Raw genomic sequence first — 25,457 nt, 5'->3', positions numbered from 1 at the left:
AAGCATGAAAGCCAGCTCTCCCGCCACACACAGGCCCGAAGTCCTACAACAACCTCTCATATGTAATTGCTCAGCTAGGTGTGTTTAATGGTTCAGTGCACTCCTGTAATGTTGAGGCCAACATCTTAAGTTTTCCTGCCACTGGCTGGTCCTCATTTTGCATAGGGACTTCTTTGTCCCTAACCAGACCCAAGGCACACAGTACAGGACAACTCCCATAAGGCCTAAGGTATGGGTGCCCACCTCTCAGCTCGCCTGCAGGGCAGAAGCTTGTTCGTTGTGGTTGATGGCTGGGGCCTTGCTGAAGGAAGAGGGAGGGTTAGGAAGCTGCTGCTTGGCTCACACTGGCCTGACACCCATGTCACCCAAGGCAGGTGGATGGGCCTCGTGACCAAGAGGCAAGGCTAGGCCGGACAGCAGGGCAAGGCCCCACCTCACCTGACGGGGCCTGTAAGGACCCTGAGCGTTCCGGAGGCGGCAGCATCACCTCCCACCCCGATACTGCACGGTCCCAGAGTGTGCACAGCAGAGGCATTTTCCTTGATGGGCCCATTAGGCCCTGTGTGGAAGAGCTCTGTGCTGTGAGCACTGATATCCACGCAGGGGCATCCTCTGTCACGGGAAGGCAGTGGGGGGCGAGGAGAATGCCACTCCTCGGGGCCTAGGCCAGGAGGCCTTGGACACCCCGTGGTATTGATGGACACCAGCCACGTCCATGCTGTGTGCAGCTCTGGCAAGGAGCCACTATGTCCTCACGCCATTCCCAGAGCTGCTGCACCCCAATCCTGAGCCAAAGCAGCCGCCAAATGAAACAACAGCCATGTTTTTACTGAGGAAAAAAATGAAGCCATCTGAAGAGAGATAGAGAACTCAGCCTCAGCTCCAACACTTCCATACGGTAAACCTGGGGACTGAATTGTTCTGAGGTACCAAGAGCTTTCCTATGCAGCTTCACCAGGTGGACGCCCTTCTGTGGGGTCTCCACTCAGTGCTGAGGAAGAGACGAGGATCTACAGAGCGACCACACGTAAACACGGACAGCAGCATGACTGCAAGGCCACACATCGTCCACAGGGAGGCTGGGGAGGGAGAATCATTCGAGCCTGGAGTTGGTGGCAAGACTTCATCTCAAGACAACACAAAGAGTCTGAAGTAGTGAGTACAAGAAAGCAAACAGAGCAAATGAGAAGGGAAAGCCTGAAAAGCAGTGACTATGAGAGGATGAAATGTGGCTTAGGACAGGCTTTTCAGAGCTGATGTTGGAGTTGTTGTCTCTATTTCAGGTGAGGGACAGAGGCACTGAGAAGGAACTGGCCCACATCCTGTCCCCAGAGCCTTGTAAGTCACCATGACGTCATACAATTTCATCTTCTCTGGGACACCAGCAATAGGGTATGAATGTCACCTCTGCTCATTGTGACCCTGGGCCCAAACCTCAGCTTCCTTTTGCCATTCTCTGCCTCAGCCATGATGCCTGGCATGTTTAAAACAACCACAAGCTGGACACTGGCGGCTTACAACTGTAATCCTAGCCACTCAGGAGACCGAGACCTGAGAATCAAGGTTCAAAGCCAGTCTGGACAGGAAAGTCCAGTCCAATTAGGCACCAGGTTCTGGAAGAGGAGCTGCTCGAAAGATAGAGGGCTAACCTTGAGTAAGAAAGCTCAGGGTAGCATTCAGTAGGACCCAAAGGGGAGGAAAAGCAAGCCGGCCATGGGAAAGGACAAAAGCTCAGAGATGGCTGGAGCAAGGCTGCAGCATACGGAAGACAGTCTTAGAGTTGGAAGGAGGCCTGGGGTTTGGTCCTGACAGGAGGGGGTCAACCCCTGTCACTCTGACTCCATGGCAGTTTCTCGATCAGATGTCTCTCTGCTGTGCTTTTAGAGTCTGCTGAGAATGATGGGAAGTCTGCCCAGCAAAGGAAAACACCGGCCAAATCCAAGCATGCATCCTTCTGTGCAAGGCCAGCAACCTGTACCCTTGAAAGCAGGTAAGCCCCGGGCCCCAGGCAGGCAGGCTCTTCCTTGCCTCTGTGCTTCCAAACCAGCATCCCCATCACAGCAACAGGCACCAATAAGCGCCTACTAAATACCAAGCCTCTCCCAGTGAGCCAGACAAGGGGAGGTCCATGTGCCCATGCATTAGCAGTGAAAACATTTAACAAGCAAACAAAAGGGAAAATAGGGGGACCAAGTATGTGACTCAGTGGTAGACTCTAGCCTTACATATACCAGGCTCTGGTTTGATCCTCAGCACCAATAAAGAAATGAACGGGGCTGAGAGTTTGGCCTAGTGGTAGAGTGCTTGCCTTGCATGCACGAAGACCCGGGTTCAATTCCTCGGTACCACATACATAGAAAAAAGCTGGAAGTGGTGCTGAGGCTCAAGTGGTAGAGCTCTAGCCTTGAGAAAGCCCAAGGACAGTGCTCAGGCCCTGAGCTCAAGCCCAGGACTGGCAAAAAAAAAAAAAATGAACAAATGAGGGCTGGGAGTGTGTCCTCGTGGTAGAGTGATTGCCTAGCATGCAGAAATCCCTGGGTTCAATTCTTAAGCTGGAATTGGTGCTGTGGCTCAAGTGATAGAATATTAGGCTTAAGAAAGCTCAAGGACAGCGCCCAAGTCCTGAGTTTTAGCCTCAGGAGTGGGGGAAAATAAAAGAACAAATGAATGAGTGCCAAGGATGCTTCACACACCTACAAGCCCAACGTTCTGGAAGTTGAGTAGATTAGATGGGATGAATTGTGTGTGTGTGTGTGTGTGTGTGTGTGTGTGTGTGTGTGTGTGTGTGTGTGTGTTGTTAACATAAACAAAAAAGGCCTGTGCTCTGTGCTTTCCCAGAGTAAACTTCTCTTACAGGAAGAGAAATGCATTCTTGGAATATTATTATTATTATTTTAGCATCAATTGGTTGTACATGGGGTTTCATGTTGAGTCTCACCTAGCCTGACATTCTTTTCCTCCTTCAAATTGTTGGTTCTTAACCAAACCATTTGTTTTTGGTTTTGGTTTGTTTACTTTTTTTTTTTTTTTTGCCAGTTCTGGGGATTGAACTCAGGGTCTAGATACTGTCCTTGAGCTTCTTTTTTTCTCGCCTGTCCTGGGGTTTGAATTCAGGGTCTGGTCTCTGTCCCTGAGCTTCTTTTCACTCAAGGCCAGCACTCTACCACTTGATCCAGGGCGCCACTTCTGGCTTTTTTTTTTAATATGGTACTTAAGAATCAATCCCAGGGGCTGAGAGTTTGGCCTAGTGGTAGAGTGCTTGCCTAGCATGCATGAAGTCCTAGGTTTGATTCCTCGGTACCACATACATAGAAAAAAAGCCGGAAGTGGTGCTGAGGCTCAAGTGGTAGAGCTCTAGCCTTGAGAAAAAAGTCTGAGGACAGTGCTCAGGCCCTGAGCAAAAAAAAAAAAAAAAGAATCAAACCCAGAGCTTCAGGCATGCGAGGCAAGCATTCTACTACTAAGCCACATTCCCAGCCCTGTCCCTGAGCTTCTTTTGTTCAGTGCTAGCACTCTACCACATAATCCACAGATCCACTTCTGGCTTTTTCTGAACAGTTTATTGGAATTAAGTCTCACGCACTTTCCTGCCTAGGCTAGTTTTGAACCATAATCCTCAAATTTCAGCCGACTGAGTCTCTAGGACTACAGGCATGAGTCCTGGCACCTGCCTCCAGACCATTTTTAAAGGCATCTTTATATTTTAATGAGGTTTGAAATTTCTGAAAAAGAAACTTATGGTTATTATCATGTAAAGACATCTTCACAGCACAATCTAGACAGTTCGTCGTGTGGAAACCACGCAGCATCTACCTGGCTTCCTCTGGACCTAGCTATCGGCTGTGCCCCAGGCTGCTGTGACTCATGTCCTGGGCTACTATGGGTAGTGACCAGAGGCACACTAGAAGTTCAAGGAAAGCCCTGTGTCTCTTCCTTTGTGTGTCTCGGCGATTCTGCCCTGTTCTAGCTGCAAGGCACATTCCCTCCTGAAGCCTGTGAATGCTCTGCCATGTACAGGGCCATGTGACCAGACCTGAGGACACAATGGTGGACCAGATGAGGTCAATCCTGACCTTTGGGGACAGTTGAACCCCAAAGACAGGAGCTAAAGAAATGACCACTGACCACTGTGTTAGATTTGGTGACCAAGTGTAAGGACTCTGACGATATATAGGTGATGAGCTGGGGTCACCTCCTAAAGAAGTAAAGGGAAGTAGCCTCAGCCGAGACTGGGTGAGGACTAGGGAAGGAGATGCCCTCTGTAGGGGTGCAAGGTCACAGCTTCTAGAAGGAGATGGAATTCTTCTAGACCACTTTATTCCACCTTCACTGAAGAGCAACCTCCACAAGTCTTGCCTAGGTCTCAGGGGCATCGGCATTTCTCTACACCTGGCTAGCCAGCCTTGAGTGCTCTCTGAGGCCTCCCTGTATGCCCAGAGGTGCACAGGAACGGCCCCTTTCAGAATCAGCCTCACTTTCCACAGCAGAGACCTCAGTCTGTATTACCCCCGCAGCTCTGGGTTCTCTTCTATCTTCTCTTACCCCGCTCCTGTGGGGCCAGCTCCACCTAGAGGGTTCCCAGAATCCTCCTGGCTCCTTCAGGAGCTCCCAGGAGACACGTGAGTCTTGTGTTGGCATTGCCTGCTCCAGGTATCTTCCTGCACCCATATTCCTAGGGTCTCTTTCAGGAATTCTGACTTAGAAAGGCTGAGGAGGAATGAAGAAGCCGGAGACAATTGCAGTAGCTTTCAGCATCCATCACAGGCAGAATGCTGAGGCTCAGAAGGCTCTGCAAGCAGAAAGGAGAACGTATGAGAATGGATGGAAAGATACAGGGGGAGACAAGGGGAAGTGATGAAGCTTGGGCTGAGTGAGTTGTCACCTGAGGCCCAGCCTGGAAGCTGATGTCATAGCCACCCTCTCCTCAGGACTGTTCCTGGTGTTCCCTCTGGCTCTGGGCCCCAGATCCTCCCCGGAGGCAGCCGTCTCCTGGGAGATGCCGCAGCTGCTCAGCCTGTGCCTCCAGCTGCCCCTGTGGGATGGAGTGGCGGGGCATGGCACTGCCAGGGACTTCACTGCACAGTGGCGATTCCTGGAGATGACCGCCTGGTGCAGTAGTGAGGGCTGAGTAACAGGCTACATGGTAACCCCAGCTAGGATGGGCACACAGGTGTGATAGGGGGTGGAGGCCTGGACTGTGACTGTCACGCACACCAGGGGGCACGTCCTTTGGACCAGGCCTGTTACAAGGGCCTAGCGTGTTACCTTTTAGGGGAAGCACAGGCCTTTACCTGCTTTGGAGAGGGGCCCTGGGAAAACCACTCTACAGCCACACAAAGTAGACTAGAGTTACAACACTGTTGCCGTCTGTACTCAGTTCGTCCAGGTTCCTGGGGCCAGGGCCAGAGGTGAAAGACATGATGGCAAGGGAAAGCCATTCTCAGCCTCCAGGGTCCTGCTATCCTGTCTCTTGGCAGCACATGCGTGGGTTAGCGCTACTCCCCATCCATACCAGGACCCCACTGACTGGGGAACTCAAGGCCAGGGCAGGCCTTCCCTGAGGTCCTTCCAGCCTCCAGAGCCACCACACAGTGTTCATCTATCCACACCTCCCAGATGCTGAGCTCAAGCCCACGCTTGACATCAGCATAGAGACATAGGTTTCTCTTTCTTTTGCAATGTTAGGGTTTGAACCCAGGACTTGCATACCAAGCAATGGGGTGCCCTGAGCCATACCCACCCCAGACTGCAGGTTTTGTTTCTAAGCAGCAACATCTTTTCATCAGATTCCCTGTGAAAAACGCTGCGTGAACAATCACGGTCAGGAGCCCCACTCTTCCTGTCACATGAGCTTGAGGCCTCCCCAGGGATCGTAAGAGCTTACTGTCATCCTAAACCCTGCAGAGCATGCTGGGACACTGCTTACCCGCATGGCACCATGGGAGGGAAAGGGAGCTGGACTCCTCAGGCCCTCACATCTCCAGGGAAGGCTGACCAAAAGGGTGATTGTCTCTGTCTCTCCATCCAGAGAGGAGCAAGGTCACAGCGGTGGCCCTGGGCAGTTTCCCCGCAGGTGGGCAGGCTGAGCTGTCTCTGAGACTAGGGGAGCCCCTGACTGTCATCTCTGAGTAAGTCCATGGGCTTGGGTACCCAGAGAGGCACCAGTGGGAAACGACTCACGTGTGATTGTGACCCTATCATGACTGGGAAGGAGAAGGGTCAAGGCCTCTTAACAAAGAGCCTTGGGGTCATGCCATCTGTCCCTGCCTGGTGCTGGTTGGGGTGTGGGGTGGTGCTGGACTAGCTAATGCAAGGAAGCCTTGAAATCGTAGGGCAGGAAGTTACAGGATCACCAGGTGCCCAAGGTCTTGGAACTTTTTCTCTTCGACTTTTTATTTAGTATAAGTTGGTACAGGAGGGCCTTGGTACTTCTTTTTTTTTTTTTTTTTTTTGCCAGTCCTGGGCTTGAGCTCAGGGCCTGAGCACTGTCCTTGGACTTTCTCAAGGCTAGAGCTCTACCACTTGAGCCTCACCACCACTTCCAGCTTTTTTTTCTATGTATGTGGTACCAAGGAATTGAACCCGGGTCTTCGTGCATGCTAGGCAAGCACTCTACCACTAGGCCAAACTCCCAGCCCCGGGCCTTGGTACTTCTTTCTCTGTGTGTTTACATGCTGGTAGCAGGGCTTTGCACTCTTGCTCAGCACAAAGCTGATGCTCTATCACTTAAAAACACACCTTCAGTTCCAGCTTTTTCCTGGTTAACTGGAGTCACTCAGATTAGTCTGCCAAAGTTGGATTTGAACCAAATTCTCAGATCTTGGCCTCCTGAGTAGCTGGGATTATGTGTGAATCAATGGAGCCCAGAACATTGGCACTCGTGAAGGAGGTTACCCTCTGTGTTCTCTCCCCAGGAATGGAGACTGGTGGACAGTGCTGTCACAAGTCTCAGGCAGAGAGTATAATGTTCCCAGCGTGCAGGTGGCCAGAATCTCCCGAGGGTGAGTGTGCATTTCAGGTCACAGTCACAGACTTTCCCGCTATTTTTCTTTTCTTTTTTTTGCCAATCCTGGGGGGGCCTGAGCACTATCCTTGGACTTTCTCAAGGCTAGAGCTCTACCACTTGAGCCACCGCACCAGTTCCGGCTTTTTTCTATGTATGTGGTGCCGAGGAATTGAACCTGGGTCTTCCTGCATGCTAGGCAAGCACTCTACCACTAGGCCAAACTCCCAGTCCCTTTCCTGCTCTTTCTTTTTTTTTTTTTTTTTTGGCCCCCTTCTCTCTCTCTTTTTCTGGCCCCGCTCGCTCCGGCCCTGCTCGCTCCGGCCCGGCTAGGCCCTCTTTCTAGCTCAGGCCCCGCTCGCTCCGGCCCCTTCTCGCTCCGGCCCCACTCGCTCCGGCCCCTTCTCGCTCCGGCCCCGCTTGCTCCGGCCACCACTCGGTTGGGCTCCGCTTGCTCGCCTCCGCTCTCTGTCGCTTGTTGCAGTCTCGTCTCTGTCACTTCCGGCTTGGTTGTGTCTCGTCTCTGCCACTTCCGGCTTGGTTGTGCATGTGGGATACCGAGGAATCGAACCCGGGTCCTTGTGCATGCTAGGCAAGCACTTTAACCGCTAGGCCAAACTCCCGGGCCCTCCTGCTCTTTCTTTCCACAAGTATTTTCCTTTGTGCCCAATCCAGTGTGCTGGGCAAAGGTGGGGAATATAAAGCAGACAAGCTGGGTGCTGATATCTCACGCCTCTATTCCTAGCTATTCAAGAGGCTAAGATCTGAGGATGGTGGTTCAAAGCCAGCCTAGGCAGGAAATGCTATGAGACGCTTATCTCCAATTAATCACCAAAAAAGCTGTAAGGAGAGCAGTGGCTCAAGTAGAAGAACACTAGCCTTAAGCACAAAAGCTCAAGGACAGTGCCTTGGCTCCAGGTTTATGCCTTGGGACACATACATACACACACACACACACACACACACACACACACACACACACACACACACACAGGCAAACAAGAACAGATGAGAGCCAGAGGAAGGGGCTGGAGACCCCAGAGGGGCTGGACCCCACAGATTAAGTATGGCCTAGGCTTTGAAGCAGGAGGGCAGGAGGCAGTGGTGGGATGCTGAGGGGTATACAGGAGATGGATAAAGTCTGTCTAAACATCTAGAGGTGGGGATGTGAGAAGGGCAGGGAGGAGGAAGGAAGAACTTGCAAAGGCAAGCAGATGCAGAGGAGTGGAGAGGCTGGGACAGCATACCAGATGCTGAGGAATGAGTTCTCCAGGAAAAACAAAACAAACAACGCTGAACTGACCCTATGAGGTTGTCCCCTGAGGCTCTGACCAGGAGGACAAAGCCAAAAGGGACATAGGTACAGCAATTGTGAGGCCTGGAAGAGAGAAGGGAAGGGAGGCTCTTTTCAAGATCACCCAGAGGTAGAAGGGTTCTAGTAAATTTCAGTTCACCTGATCCCAGCCTGGTCCTAGGCTCACCTGTGTCCCTCCCTCTCCCCTACTCTCCTATTCCCCTAGGTGGCTCTACGAGGGCCTGAGCCGGGAGAAAGCTGAGGAACTGCTATTGTTGCCTGGGAACCCAGGAGGGGCCTTCCTCATCCGGGAGAGCCAGACCAGGAAAGGTGGGTACGCTTGGCCCTCATCCTCTGCGCAAGTCACACAGTCGCCCGCAGAGAACACACTGTCCCCCTCCCCTTTAGCCAAGGTTTCCTAAGTTCAACGCAGCCTGGAGTCAGGCTAGGGGGACAGAGAGGCACCATCTGACCATGACTGCAGGCGTGGCGGAGGGAGGACAGCCCAGGCTGCCAGGCGCACTGGTGCTGGGGCTGGCCGGTGGACTGCACCACGGGACAGGAGTTCATGAGACGCCAAGTGAAGCCAGAATCCAGGGTCTGGGATACTGGCCAAGACACTCGTGCTTATGATTGCTCCCTGTAGCAGAGGGAGCCACCCCTCAGCAGAGAGCTGGTTGGATTCAGGGTGTGCATGCCATAGTTTGGGAACCAGCTCTACTCAAGATGTGCACTAATAACAGGGCCTGTTGTCCAAATACTAAACAGGGTACAACTTGGGCTAGGGATGGGAGGCTTCATGGATTTTGTCTTGGCATCACCTACTGCGGTTTCCGTGATAGCCCCTCAGTAGAACATCAGTGTACTCCTAAAAGAGCCAGGGACTGGCCTGTAGCAGGTTGTGGGATTAGACAACACTTTGTCGACTGGGAATTTATCCTGCACGTGATGCAGGATAAAGATGCACGTGATCCTGACGTACAGTGAAACGTGCATCTCACTGCAAGCACCCAACAAAGACCTCAGGGCCAATAATGCAAGCAGCAGCAGTAGAGGAGGGAGCACCAGGAATGAGTTATCTCACTGTGATGGCCGTTACCGTGCTGAGTTCTCTACCTCAGCCTCCTATGTCCTTATCCAGCACAGCTTTTTCTCTCTTGTGATCCCTGGGTGGACCACATCCCAGGCCTTGATACTAGTCTCCGGCAACAGTACACCCCCACCTTCACCCCCACTCCCAGGCAGGCCCCAGGGCAGCAGCTGCAAACAGGAAACCACCGTGGTAGTGCTCACTGGAACGAGGGCCTGCAGAAACCACCGGAAGTGCTCGGTGCTCAACGGCCCTACCCCCCACCCATTCTCTGGTCTGGTTTACGTCTAAGAGTCTAGTGACCAGTCAGTGGGTGCCCCTCTGCTTCTTTACAGGAAGGTATATACACAAAGGGGTACTGGTGGAGTGGAGAAAGATCTTTAGGACCCCCTAAGAACCCACATGGCTGCTGAGATTAAGATCCCCATAACCACCACCTACAGAAGGTGAAAAGGTAGTGTTCACCACCACCAGGAAAGGCACGGTCTATCTCCTCAGCAGGTTCTCAGTGACTTCCATGAGTAGATATTCTTGTGTTAAGAGAGAATGAACAGGGGCTGGGAGTGTGGCCTAGTGGTAGAGTGCTAGCATGGCATGCGTGAAGGCCGGGGTTCAATTCCTTGGTACCACATACATAGAAAAGGCCGGAAGTGATTCTGTGGCTCAAGTGGTAGAGTTCTATCTAGCCTTGAGAAAGCCCAAGGACAGAGCTCAGGCTCTGAGTTCAAGTCCCAGGACTGGCAGAGAGAGAGAGAGAGAGAGAGAGAGAGAGAGAGAGAGAGAGAGAGAGAGAGAGAGAGAGAGAGAGAGACAGAGACAGAGACAGAGACAGAGAGAGTCAGAGAGAGAAGGTAGATGGGAGGTGCAGACCGTCAGGGACAGCCTAAGTTGCCTCTTCACCATCCCCAGCTCCTTAGCTCCCTAATGCTAGCCAGGAAGCTGAGCCTCTGTGTAGCACTCTGCTTTCTTCAGGTGTCTGGTTTCAGAAGGGCCTTGGTCGCATGGTTGGCAGGGAGAGCAGGTACTGGATGTGGGTTTGCTCCAACGAGTGCAATGACAATGTCTTCAGGAATCTGTTCTGCTGAACCTGGTGGCACAGACCTCTGGCTCCAGCGGATGTTAGGAATTATGACTTAAGACCCTGTCACAAAGAAATCCCAACACCATTGGTAAAGCCTTGGGTTCTATTCCTCAGTACATACACAGAAAAAACTGGAAGTGGTGCTGTGGCTCAAGTGGTACAGCGCTAGTCTTGAGAAAGCCCAAGGACAGTGCTCAGGCCCTGAGCTTGAGCCCTGGGAGAGACAAAAAAAAAGTAATGGTGACAAGGTCTCCTAAAGAGTACATATAGGGCCAGACGCCAGTGTTTCACACCTGTATTCCTAGCTATTCAGGAAGCTGAGATCTGAAAACTGCGGTTTAAAGCTATCCATGGCAGGAAAGTCCATAAGACTCTTATCTTCAATAAACTACCAAAAAAAAAAAAAAAAGAAAAGCCAAAATTAGAGTTGTGGTTCAAGTACTAGAGCTTTAGCCTTGAGCACAAAAGCTCAGGGACAGCGTCCAGATCCTGAGTTCAAACCCCAGTTACCAGCACACAACACACACACACACACACACACACACACACACACACACACACACACACACAGAAACCACCGGGTGTCAGTGGCTCACACCTGTAATCCTAGCTACTCAGGAGGCTGAGATCTGAGGATTACGGTTCAAAGCCAGCTCTGGCACAAAAATCTGTGAGACACTTATCTCCAATTAAATACCAGAAAACCAGAAGTGGCGCTGTGGCTCAAGTGGTGGAGCACTAGCCTTGAACTAGAGAGCTCAGAGACAACTTCCAGACCCAGAGTTCAAGTCCCATGACAGAGTCAAAAAAAAAAAAAAAGACAGACAGACAGATACACACACACACACACACACACACACACACACACACACACACCTGCTTACAGTGCCAGTTCTAAAAGCTTTTCAGAGAATTATTCATTCATTCACAGAAAAACAGTATGAAAAACAAGCTCCTGGCCACAGCTAGAGGTGGGCAGTGGAAAATGAGCAAAATAGTGTCCACAGTGGTGTTTGCTACGCAGAAACCACGCAGTACTGTCACGGGGACACAGGGTGGGGATGGGGTGAGCACACATGCACAAACTAGAGGCAGGAGTTTTGTAGCCAGAGTCGGTGTGCTGGGGCAGATCTGAGGAAAGGTGTGGTCATGCAAGGTCTTTTGAGGGCTTTGGGTGGGTTTCAAACCCAGGGCTTCCTGCATACTAGGCAAGCCATCTATCACTAAGCCACGTTCACACCCCTAGCTGGCTCTTTTTCATTTTCTGAAGTTAGTTCTTTGGTGAGAGTTATCAAACCCATATACTTCGTGTGCATATGGAAATTATACCTCAGGGGCTAGCATGCAGTTTACAGTAGAACGTATGTCTAGCCTGCATAAAGTCCTGCATTCAATTTGGAGAAATTATAAAGTTCATGTAGAAAGCTAAAAAAGCCAAATGGAAAAAGCTCTTTCACATGCTTCTATTTTTAGTGCACCTGGTTAGGTTGAAGAAGAATAAAGACTTTTCTATCCCCACCCTCTTGGGCCAGCCTGAGCAGCCGCTCATAACAAGCAAGCCCTCCTTTTTAAGTCTCCACATGCTTGACTCCTAATCTCACCAGAACGAGCCACATGCAACATATGTAGTCTTGGCTGTCTTTGACTCTTAAATAAAATCATGATGAATGTATGTTCTACTTCTGCTCATTATTTTAAAGACAAGCTTATATGGGTAGTGGTCATTAATTTTCTGCTGCCTATTATGTTATATTCTATTCTACAAGCCATTATTTCTTTTTTGGGTGTATGAGGTACTAGGGATGGAACACAGAGCTTCACACATGCTGAACAACAAAGGAGCTGTTGAAAATGTTGCTGTGAATTTTTCTCTCATGCTGGGGCTTGAAGTCAGGGCCTGGGCACTGTTCCTCACCCTCTTTGTGCTCAAGGCTAGTGCTCTACTACTTGAGCCACAGTGCCACTTCCTGCTTTTTTCTGTGTAGTTTATTGGAATTAAGAGTCTCTCAGACTTTCCTGCCTGGGCTGGCTTCCAACTGTGTAATCCTCAGATTCAGCTCCTGAGTAGCTAGGCGTGAGCCACCAGCATCTGGCACTGTGAATGTTCTTGTGGTTTTAAGGTAGCATGCTCAATTCATTCATGCTAAACTAAATTTACAAAGTGCCTGGTAGTTATTTCTTCCACTAGCAGGCAAGAGCTCCCACCTATCCCCAATCTGCTGGCACATTTCCATATTCTAACACTTGTGTTACCGAAGCATTAGGTGAGAGTAGCCAGTGTTTAATGCTTCGGCTGTGCTGATGAGCCGAGGGCTGTGTGACAACTTGTTTCCCTCCAGGACCCAATCAGGAACATGCCTCCTATGGCTACAAGTGCAAGTCTGTCTTGCCCTGCCCCCCATACCCCTGATCCTTTTTGCCTCCAACTTTTTTTTGTGTGGGGGTGTCCCAGCAGACCTCCCAACACCCCTGGACCTCTTCTTCTTTAGGCTGTTACTCCCTGTCAGTCAGACTCAGCCGCCCTGCCTCGTGGGACCGGATCAGACACTATAGGATTCAGCATCTTGACAATGGCTGGCTGTATATCTCACCGCGCCTCACCTTCCCCTCACTCCAGGCCCTGGTGGACCACTATTCAGGTTGGATTTTCTTTTGCCTCCATAGACAATGGGAAGGGGGTCTTCACCTGCTGGCGCACTATCGAGACGGACTGAAGGGGAGTCTCGTTATCCGCATGCTGTCCCTGTGCTAAAGCCCAGTTGCAGACCCCTGGGCCCATTCCATGCAGTCAGAAGCCTTGGGCATGGGAGCAGCCACTACTACCCTCACCACAGTGGTTCTGCCCCAGCAGCATGCAGTTTTGCACTCTGGAGCTCAGCTGGGCTGGTGCCTGTCCTGTGACCAAGGCACAGGGTCAAGATCGGAGGGGGAAAACCTCTGGGAAGTTCATGCCAGAGAGGGCACATGTGGTTCGCACCTCTACATTAGCTACTTGGAAGGCAAAGATTGATGGATTGTGGTTTGAGGGAAGCTCAGGTAGGAAAGTTCATGAGGATTCTTCCTACTTTTCAACCAAGCTAGGCAAAGTTGTGTACACCCATTACATCCCAGCTATGACAGGAAGTCCCAAATAGGTAGATTCTAATCCAGGTATATCCCCAGGCAGGAAGTGAGACTCAATCTCTAAAACAAACAGCACCACCCCCCCCCCTCAAATGGAAGTATGATTCAGATATAAAGGGCCTGCATAGCAAGTGTAAGATTATGAGTTCAAATCCCAGTACTGCCAAAAATAAAACATAAAGGTTGGGAGTTTGGCCTAGTGGTAGAGTGCTTGCCTAGCATGCACAAAGACCTGGGTTCAATTCCTCAGTACCACATACATAGGGGAAAAAAAAAGCTGGAAGTGGTGCTGAGGCTCAAGTGGTAGAGCTCTAGCCTCGAGAAAGTCCAAGAACAGTGTTCAGGCCCTGAGCTCAAGGCCAGGACTGGCAAAAAAACAAAAACAAAAACAAAAACAAAAACCCAGCTCCAATAACCTGACAGCTCCCAGCCTCCATGAGAGCCACTTGGTACACTCTCACTTTTTGGTAACTATGCTTCAGCTGCCAATTATGGAAAGCTGCTAGGACCAGGGGTCCTGGGAAGACAGAGGGTTAGTGCTGAGAATGTGGCTTAGTGATAGAGCACTTGACTAGTGGGTGCAAAGCCCTGGGTTCCATTCCTTAGTATCACATAAACAGAAAAAGCCAGAAGTGGCACTGTGGCTTAAATGGTTGAGTGTTAGCCTTGTACAAAAGCACAGGGACATGGGCCAGGAGTTTGGCCTAGGGGTAGAGTGCTTGCTTAGCATGCATGAAGACCCGGGTTCAATTCTTCGGTCCCACGTACGTAGAAAAACCCAGAAGTGGTGCTGAGGCTCAAGTGGTAGAGCGCTAGCCTTGAGAAAGTCCAAGGACAGTGCTCAGGCTGAGTTCAAGCCCAGGACTGGCCAAAAAAAAAAAAAAAGCAGCACAGAGACAGTGCCCAGGCCCTGAGTTCAAGCCCCGGGCCTGGCAAAACAAACAAGACACACTAGTGTCAGCCATGGCAAGAATCTGAGTCTCTTCCCCAGAGCTGGCAGATGATATCTGCTGCCTCCTCAAGGAGCCCTGTGTCCTGCAGAAGTCTGGCTTACTCCCTGGCAAGGACATGCCCAGACCCACGACTGTGCAGAGCAAAATGCTCAACTGGAAAGAGCTGGACAGGTGAGCAAAGCCCTGGGGACACAAAGATAGAGCAGTACTGAAGAAGTGAGTGGGCTTGTGGCGCTCAAGACACCTGGGAGTGCTGAGCTCAGCGCAGGCCCTGTAGCTGGGAATTCAGTGTGGTCAGACACTGACCCCCAGCAGCCTGGGTGGGAAGGAAGCTGGGGATGGGGCTAAGTACTGGGAGGAAAGCCTCAGCAGGAGGGAACTGCGCAGGGGCACACAGGAAGGGACACCCTCAGCCCTCACCTGGCTTCTTCCCTGTCCTCAGCTCCTCCCTGTTCCTGGAAGCTCCTGCCTCAGGGGAGGCAGCTCTTCTAAGCGAGGGACTCCGGGAATCCCTCAGCTCCTACATCAGCCTGTCGGAGGACATTTCCTTGGATGACGCCAAGGCCAAGAGCAGAGGCCGAAAAGGAGGGCAAGGCTGGAGCACTTAGAACCCCCAACTTAGCTCAACCTGACTAAGCACTGCAGAGGCAAAGCTGTGCTGGGTGAGGGGAGGGCTCTCCACCTGGGACGTCTGCTATTTCCTCTCTTGGCTCTAGCAAATCACTGACCTTCTCCAGGGCCTTGACCCTGCCTATAAACTCTAGTTTTCAAAGCCAGCTGCAGAGAATAAATGTCAAGGGTCTGACCTAATCCATTTGAGGTGAGGGACATCACCTCAGTCCCTGCTTGCCGATCCCATCCTGCATCCACTGCCATACTACATGGTAGAAACCACCAGTCCCTTGGCCTGACACGTTGGCTCACACCTGTAATCCTAGCTACTCAGGAGGCTGACATTTGAGGATTAAGGTTCAAAGGCAGCCCAGGCACTACAGAACGTGAGACTCTTTTTTTGGTGGGTCATGAGGTTTGAACTGGCCTGGGCGCTGTTGCTGAGCTCTTCAGGTTAAGGCTATCTCTTTACCCTTGAGCCTCAGCCCCACTTCCCATTTTCTAAAGGTTAATTGGAGATAAGAATCTCCAGGCCTGGGCCGGGAGTTTGGCCTAGTGGTTAAAGTGCTTGCCTAGCATGCATGAAGACCCGGGTTCGATTCCTCGGCACCACATACATAGAAAAAAGCTGGAAGTGGTGCTGTGGCTCAAGTGGTAGAGTGCTAGCCTTGAGAAAGTCCAAGGATAGTGCTCAGGCCCTGAGCTCAAGCCCAGGACTGGCAAAAAAAAAAAAAAAAAAAGAATCTCCAGGCCTTTAGTGCCTGGGTGGGCTTTCAACAGCCCTGTGATCCTTAGATCACAGCCTCCTGAATAGCTAAGATTACAGACACTGCAAGACCGTGAGACTCTTATCTCCAATTAATCTCTAGAAAAATGCTGTGGCTCAAGGGGTTAGGCCAGTAGCCTTGGGCTGAAGAGCTCAGGGACAGTGCCCAGGCCCAGAGTTCAAGCCCCATGACCAACAAAAACAAACAAACAAAAAAAACCCACCAGTCCCATCAGGGGAAAAAAAGATCATTTCCAGAAACTCCAAGACTCAGAAGAGAAAGGAGGTCAACCAAGCAGCTGATGGCTCCCCACAGGAGTTTTCTCCTGCCAGCCTCAGCTCTCAGATCAAGTCTCACTGTGGCTTACCCTCAGACCTGGCCAAGCTCTCCCAACTAGTTTTGCCATCTTGTGGCCAAACACAAAATGACAACTTTTGAACGTAACATACCATAAGGCAGTTACCTCTCTGGGTGCTTGGCATGGATGTCAGAAGGTAATAAGCCCTTTTTATACAACACCAAGACCAAAGTCAGAGCCTACACCAAGTTCAGCCCAATTTCCCTACAGCCCACAAGAGAAAGGCCTGGCTGCAGCTGCCACGGAGGAAGGGAAGACGGGAGTGAGAGGAACCACCCCAAGGTGGCCACATCTGAGTGAGAAAGGCTTTATAAGCACGGTCAATGGGATCGCAGTTAAAGACTTGTTTATTCAAGCATCTGGAGACATTCTACAAGGAAGCTGCTACGAGACGCTGCTTGTACTGTGCTATGACCCGCACATACTGCCATCTGTTTTCAGAAGACTTGAAATGCCACTGATAGTAGTTTAAAAACTGTACACCTGATGGAGAACCAAGGAAGATAATTTAATGATACATCCGGATCCTGAGCTGTGTCAAATTAAAGAATAGCTCCACTCTGCAAATGGCTGGTACATGATGGTATCCAAGAAGAAATGGTTGGTGGCGGACAAATCCAGAAATGCTTCCCCAAAGGCAGATGGTTCTTTAAAAAGTTTTGGGTGATAACCCTTGTAGAAAACACTGACGCCCAACACACTGACTCTCGGTCCAGGAAATACAGGTCTGCAGGTCCCATGAGGAAGAGGTGCCCCAACAGTCATGCTCCTGTGCTCGACTCGTGAGGGTCCTCCGACTGGACAGGGAGCAGGCCGGAGCCGTCCACCATCAGTCGTAGTGGATAGCAGTGTAAAAGATGATCCAAATGACCTAGAGGGGAGACAGGCCATGTTCACAGGTCACCAGGATCAAGACCTCAGGTAAGAAATACATACAGAGGGGCCGGGAGTGTGGCCTTGGGGTAGGTTGAGTGCTTGCCTAGCACAAAGCCCTGGTTTCATTCCTCAGTACCACATACACAGAAAAGGCTGCAAGTGAAACCGGGGCGTGGTGGCTCACACCTGTAATCCTAGCTATTCAGGAAGCTGAGATCTGAGGATCAAGGTTCAAAGCCAGTCAGGCACAAAAGGCCCTGAGACTCTTATCTCCAATTAACCTCTAGAAAATGGGAAGTGAGGCTGTGGCTCAAGGGTAGGGTGGTAGCCTTGAGCTGATGAGCTCAGGGATAGTGCCCAGGCCAAGTTCAAGCTTCAAGCCCCATGACCCACCAAAAAAAAAAAAAAAAAAAAATTTGCAGGAAGTGATGCTGTGGCTTAAGTGGTAGAGGGGGGAAAAAAAAGCTCAAGGACAGTGCCCAGGCCGTAAGTTCAAGCCCCAGGACTAGCAAAATGAATAAATAAATAAATGCATAGAGAGCACGTCACAGGATAGGCCTTTCATCGAAGGCCTGTGATGATTCACTGAAATCGGCTGTCTCTGACAGCAGTTTTGCTGGCCTTTGCTTCCAAATGGCCCCTGACCCTCCCTCTTGAGTCAGGGTACAGAGGAACTGAAATAAGGAAAGCTGCATGGCTGGTAGGTAGTAGGGTTGGCAACAAATGTGAAGATAAAACCACCACCACCACCAAGGACAGGAGTTTGGCCTAGTGGTAGAGTGCTTACCCAGCATGCACAAAGACCTGGGTTCAATTCCCCGGTATCACATACAAAGCAAAGGCCAGAAGTGGTGCTGTGGATCAAGTGGCAGACTACTAGCCTTGAGAAAGCCGAAGGATAGTGCTCAGGCCCTAAGATCAAGCCCCAGGACTGGCAGAAAAAACAAAAAAACAAAAACAAAAGAAAACAAACAAAAAAAAACCACCACCATGTTGAACCAGCTCCTGATCATGCGGCCCACTGCAAGCTCTCAGACCTTCAGTCACCTCAGACGCTCTGGGCCAGGACTCCACGACCTCCTTGTCAGGACCAGGGTCTGGACACGCGATGCAGAACTTAAAACCAGCTTTGAAATGTAGTTCACATCCCATTAAAGTGTACAACTCTGAAGATTTTAGTATACGCACTGAAATTCTACAAATATCTCCACTAGAAATATCCCTGAGACAAAGCCCATTCCCACGATTGGTTCCCCCCTCCACTCAGCCACTGGTGACCACTAAACCATATGAAGGACATTTCACATAAATTTTTAATTTATGTGGCTAGATTCTTCCACTTAGCATGTTTTTCAAGGCTCACCCATGTTGTGGTATATAACAAGACTAACCTTTTTTTTTTTTTTTTTTTGGCTAGTCCTGGGGTTTGAACTCAGGGCCTGAGCACTGTCCTTGGGCTTTCTCAAGACTAGACCTCTACCACTTGAGCCACAGCACCCTTTCCACCTTTTTCTATGTCTGTGGTACCAAGGAATTGAACCTGGGTCTTTGTGAATGCTAGGCAAGCACTCTACCATTAGGCCAAACTCTCAACCGGACTAATGTCCTTTTTAATAAATTCTCAGTACATTCTACTGTATGGACATATATGACACTTTATCCATTCATCAGGTGATGGTTATTTGTGCAGCTAGCCCTTTTTAGCTATTATGAATGTTACAGATGTTTTTAAATTTTTCCCCAGTTTCTATGTGTCACCAGGAGGAGAATCAGATGTAGCTGACTACAGAATTCACATGTTATATGGAAATTGTACTGTATCTCATACCATGTTGTTGGGATAATCTGGCTCAAGACAGGCCATGCCCTCCAGCCTCAAGAGCCTCTTGAAAAATGGCACCCCAACACAGAGTATAAGTCAATAAGTGGACTGCCCACGTGACTGACCTCTCATGAAATGAGCAGAACATGCTATTAAACTGCTAGCGGCACATACCATGAACAAGGCAAAGGAAGTCATAAACCCTTCTTTTGTGAGCTCCCACGTGCCACCGTACTCTTCCTCATCAATCTGCAGGTAGTTGCTGAAATAAAGGTACAGGACTCCGGCATTGATCAGGCAGAATCTAGAGCAAGGGAGGACAGGCACGAACATAAACCGTAGGCTTCAAGGCTCAGTTCCCACCAGCACTTCTCTGTTCAAACAATCCATGTGTACCACAGTTCATTTTTCTATATACTCCCTAAGTGAGCATACAGCTCCGCTGAGAGGTGACCTGGAGAGAGATGCTACAGGCTCAGGAAAATGGGTTCAATGTCACTTATGAGACCCCGTAAGTTGCTTACCATAGGTGTCAGCAATTCCATCTGTAAAATGGGGAGGCTCAAGAGTATAAGGTGAGAGGCAAATGAAATATTATACAAATCCAGCTAAGAGATTTAGCGAATGAGCAGCTATTGTTAGTCAATTAGTAAAAGCAAAATAATAATTTTAAAAAATACCCAAACTTATAAGTAGGGACTGGTATACTGCTAGCACATGCACATGATTCCAGGCTCCATCTTCAGTGCCACACACACAAAAAGTATATATAAGGGGGCGGGAGTGTAATCTAGTGGTAGTGCTCAAGTAGCATGCACGAAGCTCTGGGTTCAATTCCTCAGCACCACATACACAGAAAAAGCTGGAAGTGACCCTGTGGTTCAAGTAGCAGAGTGCCACTTGAGCAAAAAAAAGTGTCCAAGGACAGTGTTCAGGCCCTGAGTTCAAGTCCCAGAACTTGGGGTGGGGGGGAGCCAAGTGTGGTGGCTCATGCCGGTAATCCTAACTACTCAAGAGGCTGAGAACCAGGAGAGCCAGCCCGGGGCACAAAGGAATAAAGAACATGAGGGCCAGGAGTTTGGCCTAGTGGTTAAAGTGCTTGCCTAGCATGCACAAAGACCTGGGTTCGATTCCTTGGTGCCACATACATACAAAAAAGCCGGAAGTGGTGCTGAGGCTCAAGTGGTAGAGCTCTAGCCTTGAGAAAGTCCAAGGACAGTGCTCAGGCCCTGAGCCCAAGCCCAGGACTGGCAAAAAAAAAAAAAAAGAATAAAGAACATGAGACTCTTATCTCCAATTAATCACTAAAAAATGGGAAGTGGGTCTGTGACTCCAGGGGTAGGAGTTGAAGAGCTCAGAGACAGGGCCCAGGCCAGAGTTCTTGACTGACTAAAAAAAAAAAAAGTCCACACAAGTCCCTCAAGTCCCCTTGAGGAAAGGCAGAATGGGTGCTGGCTACCTATGAAAGTCCTATACTGGCACAGGCCTCCACAGGCCTAAGGGGTGGTCACAGGACACATTATGTTATTCTGCTCCTGACAGTCTAGCTGAACAAGCAGTAGTGCATGTAGCTGCACAAATGTCCAGGGGAGGGTTGGGAGGGTGGCCTAGTGGTAGAATGCTTGCCTAGCATGCATGAAGTCCTGGATTCGATTCCCCGGAACTTCAGACACAGAAAAAGCTGGAAGTGGCACTGTGGCTTAAGTGGCTCAAGGCTTACCTTGAGCAAAAAGTGTCCAAGGACACAGAGTTCAAGCCCAAGGACTGACAAAAACAACAAATGTCTACAGGAATGCATTTCTGAACACCTATTGTGTGTCTCTGCTCCTACTGCACAAGCAAGCATGGCATCCTTGCCCTAGCCCACCATCTACTAGGGCATTAAATCCAGCGGGTGAGGACACCACAGCAAAGTCTCTCTCTGACCTCCACAGTGTAACTAGCTATTGCAGGAAATGAAATGTAGTGAGCAGAAACACTCCCCGCTCTCCGCTCTCCTTTCTTGTTTTTATGAAGTAATCAAGACTTTCTTGTAAGCTTGCCACTTACTGTGTCTAATACGAAAACCACATGTTAGGCCACATTCCTTCTGAAGGCAGAGATGGACAATGCGAAGGCTGAGGCAGCTCAAGGGTAGACACATTCTTAACTCATTAGAGGTCCTTCCCAATAGATGAAGTATGGGCTGGTGGAAGGCAGTGCAGTGTGCCTGTTTGAGGCACCCAAGGGGAGCATGGTGGGCGGGTTATGCTGACCAATAGTAAGTGAGCAGTAAGTATGTGGGTGCTCTAATGAGAGGACACATGGGAGGAAATGGTTTACACCATCTCAGAATGAGAGCAAATAAAGCTTGAAGAGGGACTGGGTAACTACTGAACAAGGAGCCAAGGGCTGTATGCCAAGCCCCTGGGAATGGCATCATCCTGTCTGTCCTGGCTCACGTAATATTAACTCAGGAGGCTAAGATCTAAAATCCCGATTTGAAGCTAGCCAGGGTAAGAATGTCCATGAAATTCTTATTCTAATTACCAAAAGAGCCAGAAGTGATGCTGTGGTTCAAGCAGTTAAGCACTGGCTCTAAGCAAAAATAGTGCCCAGGCCCTGAGTTCAAATCCCAGGATTGGTACCAAAAAGTTTTTTCTTTTAAAAAAAGGGGAGGGAGGCGTGTGAAAGTTTGGCCTTCTGGTAGAGTGCTTGCCTAACGTGCATGACGCCCTGGGTTCAATTCCTCAGTACCATATACACAGAAAAAGCCGGAAGTGATGCTGTGGCTCAAGTGGTAGAGCACTAGCTTTGAAAAAGCCCAAGACAGTGCACAGACCCTGAGTTCAAGCCCCAGGACTAACAAAAATACATACATACATACATACATACATACATACATACATACATACATACATACATAAAAAACAAGGCTACCCACTTCCACAATAGCCATCTTAAACCACTTCTGACACATCTTTCTCATTCACTCTGATGAGTGCTGCAGGCCAGAAGAGCAAGAAAAACACGGAAGGCCCAACCTTCTATTATGGGCTGTTTTTCCAATGTAAGGACCTGAAATATTTTTTTTTGCCAAAGCCTAGATTCAGTACAGTGCCAGGGGGAGATGGTTACTAGGTTCCTCCAGGTCCCACGTAGCCCTGGAGAACAAGGCCAAGCAATAAGGGGAAACTGCTGCCAACAAGGAGCTTCTTACAGGAAATAACTTGAGAGCCAAGAATGACTAGACTGGCTCAGCCAGGCACCAGTCAGGCACCAGGCCTGACATGAGACGCTTTTGGGTCAGATGAACTGAGGAGCAACCTACCAGACTCAACAGTGGAGCCCACATCTTTGTGTCAGTCATCACATACATAGCCCTTACCACAAAAGGAAAATAAAACCTGTTTTTCCAAGGAAAAGTGCCAAGGGTGGGGGTGTATCCTGTAATGGAACTTGAGAGGCAAAGAAAGAAGAATTGCCCAGTTCCAGGCCAGCTTGGGTTACAGTGAGGCTCTTTTTCAACAAGAAAAATGAAACCAAGAAAATGTGAGATACCCAAGACTTACCCTGCTATTCCCAAAAAACCTCGCAATGGCAAAACTCCCCAAATGACACCCAGGACCACAGCAATGATCTGTCGGAACCAGTAGATCACATCTAAAAATTCATCCTGCAGAAGAGACAGAGAGCATGCGTTATGTGGAGTGGGTGCCAGAGGACAGCCATAGGTGGGTAACAGAAAAACCTCCTGGGACTGCTTCCCCTACCCCTTATAGCCATGCCAGGAGGGTCTTGCATCCCCTCACCTGATATGAAACAATCTACTTAGATGCTTTAAGCAATTACTTTCAGAGTAGAGGCTTTAAATCAAAACTTTAGAGAAATTATTTTTTAAAAAGCTGCACAAACATGAAATGTTAGTCATGAAATGGCTGTGATAATTGTGCAACTGGCCACAAATAACTCTTAGAGGACTAAAGAAGAACCAACCGGTCCCTCAGGCAGAAGAGCTTTTAACTTATTCAGTACCACCTTCCTGTACACTGAATTTTGACTCAGTCACACAAAAAAAAGATTCAAAACCGGAGTGGTGGAGGCAGGTGCCAGCACATCTAAATTTCACAGGACACCGAAGAGTTAGGTTTCTGAGGTTTCCATACCAGGAAAGGAAGAAATGACACAGCAGATCACAGAGTACAGGTTTTGCAAGAGCTGGGCAGGGCTGGGGGCCGGACAAGGGCACCTTCAGGAAGTGCTTCCCATCCCCCCATCCCCCAGCCGGAACTGGAGAAAGGAAAACCCAGCTTTGGCAGCAACAGAGGAAGGACTATACGCTTTACAACCTTTTCGAGCCACCGGGAACGAAACTGGTTGGTGGTAGTTCCTTCCAGGTCGTGGAGGAGAGATGGGAAGTGGCCCCACACTCAAGACCCTGAGCAAGTGACCAGCAAGGAAATCCCGAAGCCCCATCCGTTTCTCACACACGTCGGGTAGCACTTCCTCCTCCTCCTCCTCCTCCTCCTCCTCCTCCTCCTCCTCTCACTCACCTCCAAACGTGGCCTCTGGACTCACCCTAAGGCACCGGGCCTTCCTGGGTTCAACGAGCAATCGACGGCAGCTCGGCGTCAGCGCGCCTCGCTGGGTGCTAAGCACCGTCGTGCACCGCGGCCCCCGCGACAGGGCCGGCGGCGAGCCGGGGGATTTTGCCCGGACAGGGAATCCGGCATGCGGACAGTACTCGGTGCAGTCTGGCACCGTTCCCGACTTGGCAACTGTCTCAAGATCGTGCCGGGAGGAACAGAAGTCCGGCTCTTCCCCCGGGTGGGACACACGCGTCCCGACCGCGGGAGTCCCCTGTCCAGCCCCGACCTCCCTGCGCTCCCCCGAGGCGGGCCGGGGCCAGAGCCGCACCCCCGCGCCGCGTCCTCCCGGGCCGCCGCCGCGCCCGCCCTCCCAGGTCCCGCACCTTATCGTCCCAGGCCGAGTCGCTCCGCAGCGCCTTGCTCCACACCGACACGCGGAGGGCCCCGTTGGCCAGCTGGGGCTGAGACGGCTCCTCCTTCCTCCGCCCGCCGCTCATCCTCCCGTCGCGCCGGCCGGGCCCCGGCCTGGGGCGCGCGGGCCAAGCCAAAGGGAGTCGGGGTGCAGAGTCTCGGGTCACGTCGCGCGGTGACAGCGACCGGCTCCGCGGTCCGACCCTGCGACGCGCCGCGGGTCCCCCTTCTCTCAGCCGAGCGGCCGGCTCCGCTCGCAGCGACGAGCAGGCACCGCGGAGGGAGGGGCGGTGCCGCGCCGCGCCGCGTCCTGCTGCCGACGTGCGAGCTCAGCCAATCAGCAGCCACGCCGCGCCCAGAGCGTGCGCCGCCGGGGGGCGGAGCGGAAGTGACGACAAGCTTCCGCCCGCCGCGCCGCACGGTGGGTAGGGAGGGGCGGAGGCCAGGCTTGTGCCTGAGTGTCGCCCGCTCTGCTCTCTGCCCCCTAAACCTTGCCGAGGCGGGTGGGGGTGCGTCTGCAATCCCAGGACTCGGGGAGCAGACAGACTGGCGAGTTGGAGGCCCGCCTGGGCCACACGGCGGGACCAGGTCCCCGGGGCAAACGCTCCCGGCGGCGCAGCGCGCGGAGACGGAACAGCCTCTGGCGTGGCCGTGCGCTTGTCCGGCGGGCGGCACGGGTGCTCGGCTCCCTCCCGGCCTCTCTCAACTGGCTAGGTCCGAAACGGCGCACTGTTCCGTGTGCAGTGACTGAGTGTGGTTGTCCGCTTACGCGAGCACTACACTCGCCTAGCGGTGTCTTCCCGCACACCGCCAGGCCCCGTGCTGGGGTCTGCGCTCAGCGCTCTACCACTGGAGCCCAGCTCCCGGCCCTTAAGATCGTAATGACTCTGTGCATCATCGAGTTAAAGGGACCTCTTGGCAACACTGCCTTACCAAATGAAGTGGTCACTTGGGTCATCTCGACTATCGTTCCTGTGTTGTCGTAAATGGGATCACAGTCTGCATAGCTCGGGAGGCTGGGTTAGAAGTCAAGATACTCACTGGGCCCGGTGCTCACGCCTGTAATCCTAGCTGCTCAGGAGGCCGAGATGTGAGGATCAAGGTTCGTGATCTCCAGTTAATCACTAGAAAACCGGAAATGGGTCTGTGCCTCCACCACCAGGGTTAAGCCTTGAGCTGAAGAGCTCAGGGACAGCACCCAGGCCAAGACTTCAACCCTCACCGACCAAGAAAAAAGGCAAAATCCTCCGTGGGCCTCTTGAATTAGTATTATAGCTATGTGCCACCTAGTTTTTAATGTACAAATCTTGATCACCTCCTTATTAAACTTTTGATGCTTTTATAAATGGCAGTTTCCTTCTCTTGAGATTGTTCACTATTAGCATTTTGAATTAAATGTTGACTTTGTTAAACTTATGAGCTCTAAAGGTTTTTTGATACTTTTTTTTATGTTGGTACTGGGCCTGGGCAATGTCCCTGAGCTCTTCAGCTCAAGGCTA

The 25,457-nt window shown here is 50.9% G+C and overlaps 2 protein-coding genes across 3 annotated transcripts; one reads left to right on the top strand and one right to left on the bottom strand.

The window, feature by feature from the left end:
* The first annotated feature begins 1,002 nt into the window (after nucleotides 1-1,002).
* Nucleotides 1,003-15,487, top strand: Sla2 (Src like adaptor 2). 2 transcript variants are annotated; one of them, XM_090352299.1, is made up of 8 exons: nucleotides 1,003-1,338; nucleotides 1,885-1,990; nucleotides 6,029-6,128; nucleotides 6,915-7,001; nucleotides 8,524-8,627; nucleotides 12,958-13,107; nucleotides 14,633-14,715; nucleotides 14,987-15,487. In XM_090352299.1, exons 2-8 carry the CDS (start codon nucleotides 1,897-1,899, stop codon nucleotides 15,098-15,100), a joined length of 732 nt encoding a protein of 243 aa, XP_090208425.1. In that variant the 5' UTR covers nucleotides 1,003-1,338; nucleotides 1,885-1,896; the 3' UTR covers nucleotides 15,101-15,487. The 2 variants fall into 2 exon arrangements, with proteins under 2 accessions (XP_090208425.1, XP_090208424.1); XM_090352298.1 differs by having other exon boundaries at nucleotides 14,583-14,715.
* A 1,425-nt stretch (nucleotides 15,488-16,912) lies between these two features.
* Rab5if (RAB5 interacting factor) lies at nucleotides 16,913-24,246 on the bottom strand. Its single transcript, XM_090352297.1, has 4 exons — nucleotides 23,931-24,246; nucleotides 22,531-22,634; nucleotides 19,154-19,283; nucleotides 16,913-17,152 (listed from the first exon to the last, which is right to left on the bottom strand). Exons 1-4 carry the CDS (start codon nucleotides 24,042-24,044, stop codon nucleotides 17,111-17,113), a joined length of 390 nt encoding a protein of 129 aa, XP_090208423.1. The 5' UTR covers nucleotides 24,045-24,246; the 3' UTR covers nucleotides 16,913-17,110.
* Nucleotides 24,247-25,457: the final 1,211 nt, after the last annotated feature.

This window comes from Megascapheus bottae, chromosome 18 (assembly GCF_031878675.1).
Source record: "Megascapheus bottae isolate mThoBot1 chromosome 18, mThoBot2.hap1, whole genome shotgun sequence".
NCBI classification, from domain to species: domain Eukaryota; kingdom Metazoa; phylum Chordata; class Mammalia; order Rodentia; family Geomyidae; genus Megascapheus; species Megascapheus bottae.
This window is presented reverse-complemented; position numbering and strand designations above follow the sequence as displayed.

Coding starts and splice junctions, on each gene's coding strand:
- Sla2 (XM_090352298.1), top strand. CDS start 1,897: ATGATGGGAAGTCTGCCCAGCAAAGGAAAACACCGGCCAAATCCAAGC. Junction 6,129..6,914: donor CCCCTGACTGTCATCTCTGA/GTAAGTCCATGG, acceptor TTCTCTCCCCAG/GAATGGAGACTGGTGGACAG. Junction 8,628..12,957: donor GGAGAGCCAGACCAGGAAAG/GTGGGTACGCTT, acceptor CTTCTTCTTTAG/GCTGTTACTCCCTGTCAGTC.
- Rab5if (XM_090352297.1), bottom strand. CDS start 24,044: ATGAGCGGCGGGCGGAGGAAGGAGGAGCCGTCTCAGCCCCAGCTGGCC. Junction 19,284..22,530: donor GGTTTTTTGGGAATAGCAGG/GTAAGTCTTGGG, acceptor CCCTTGCTCTAG/ATTCTGCCTGATCAATGCCG. Junction 17,153..19,153: donor CTTCCTTTGCCTTGTTCATG/GTATGTGCCGCT, acceptor TCTCCCCTCTAG/GTCATTTGGATCATCTTTTA.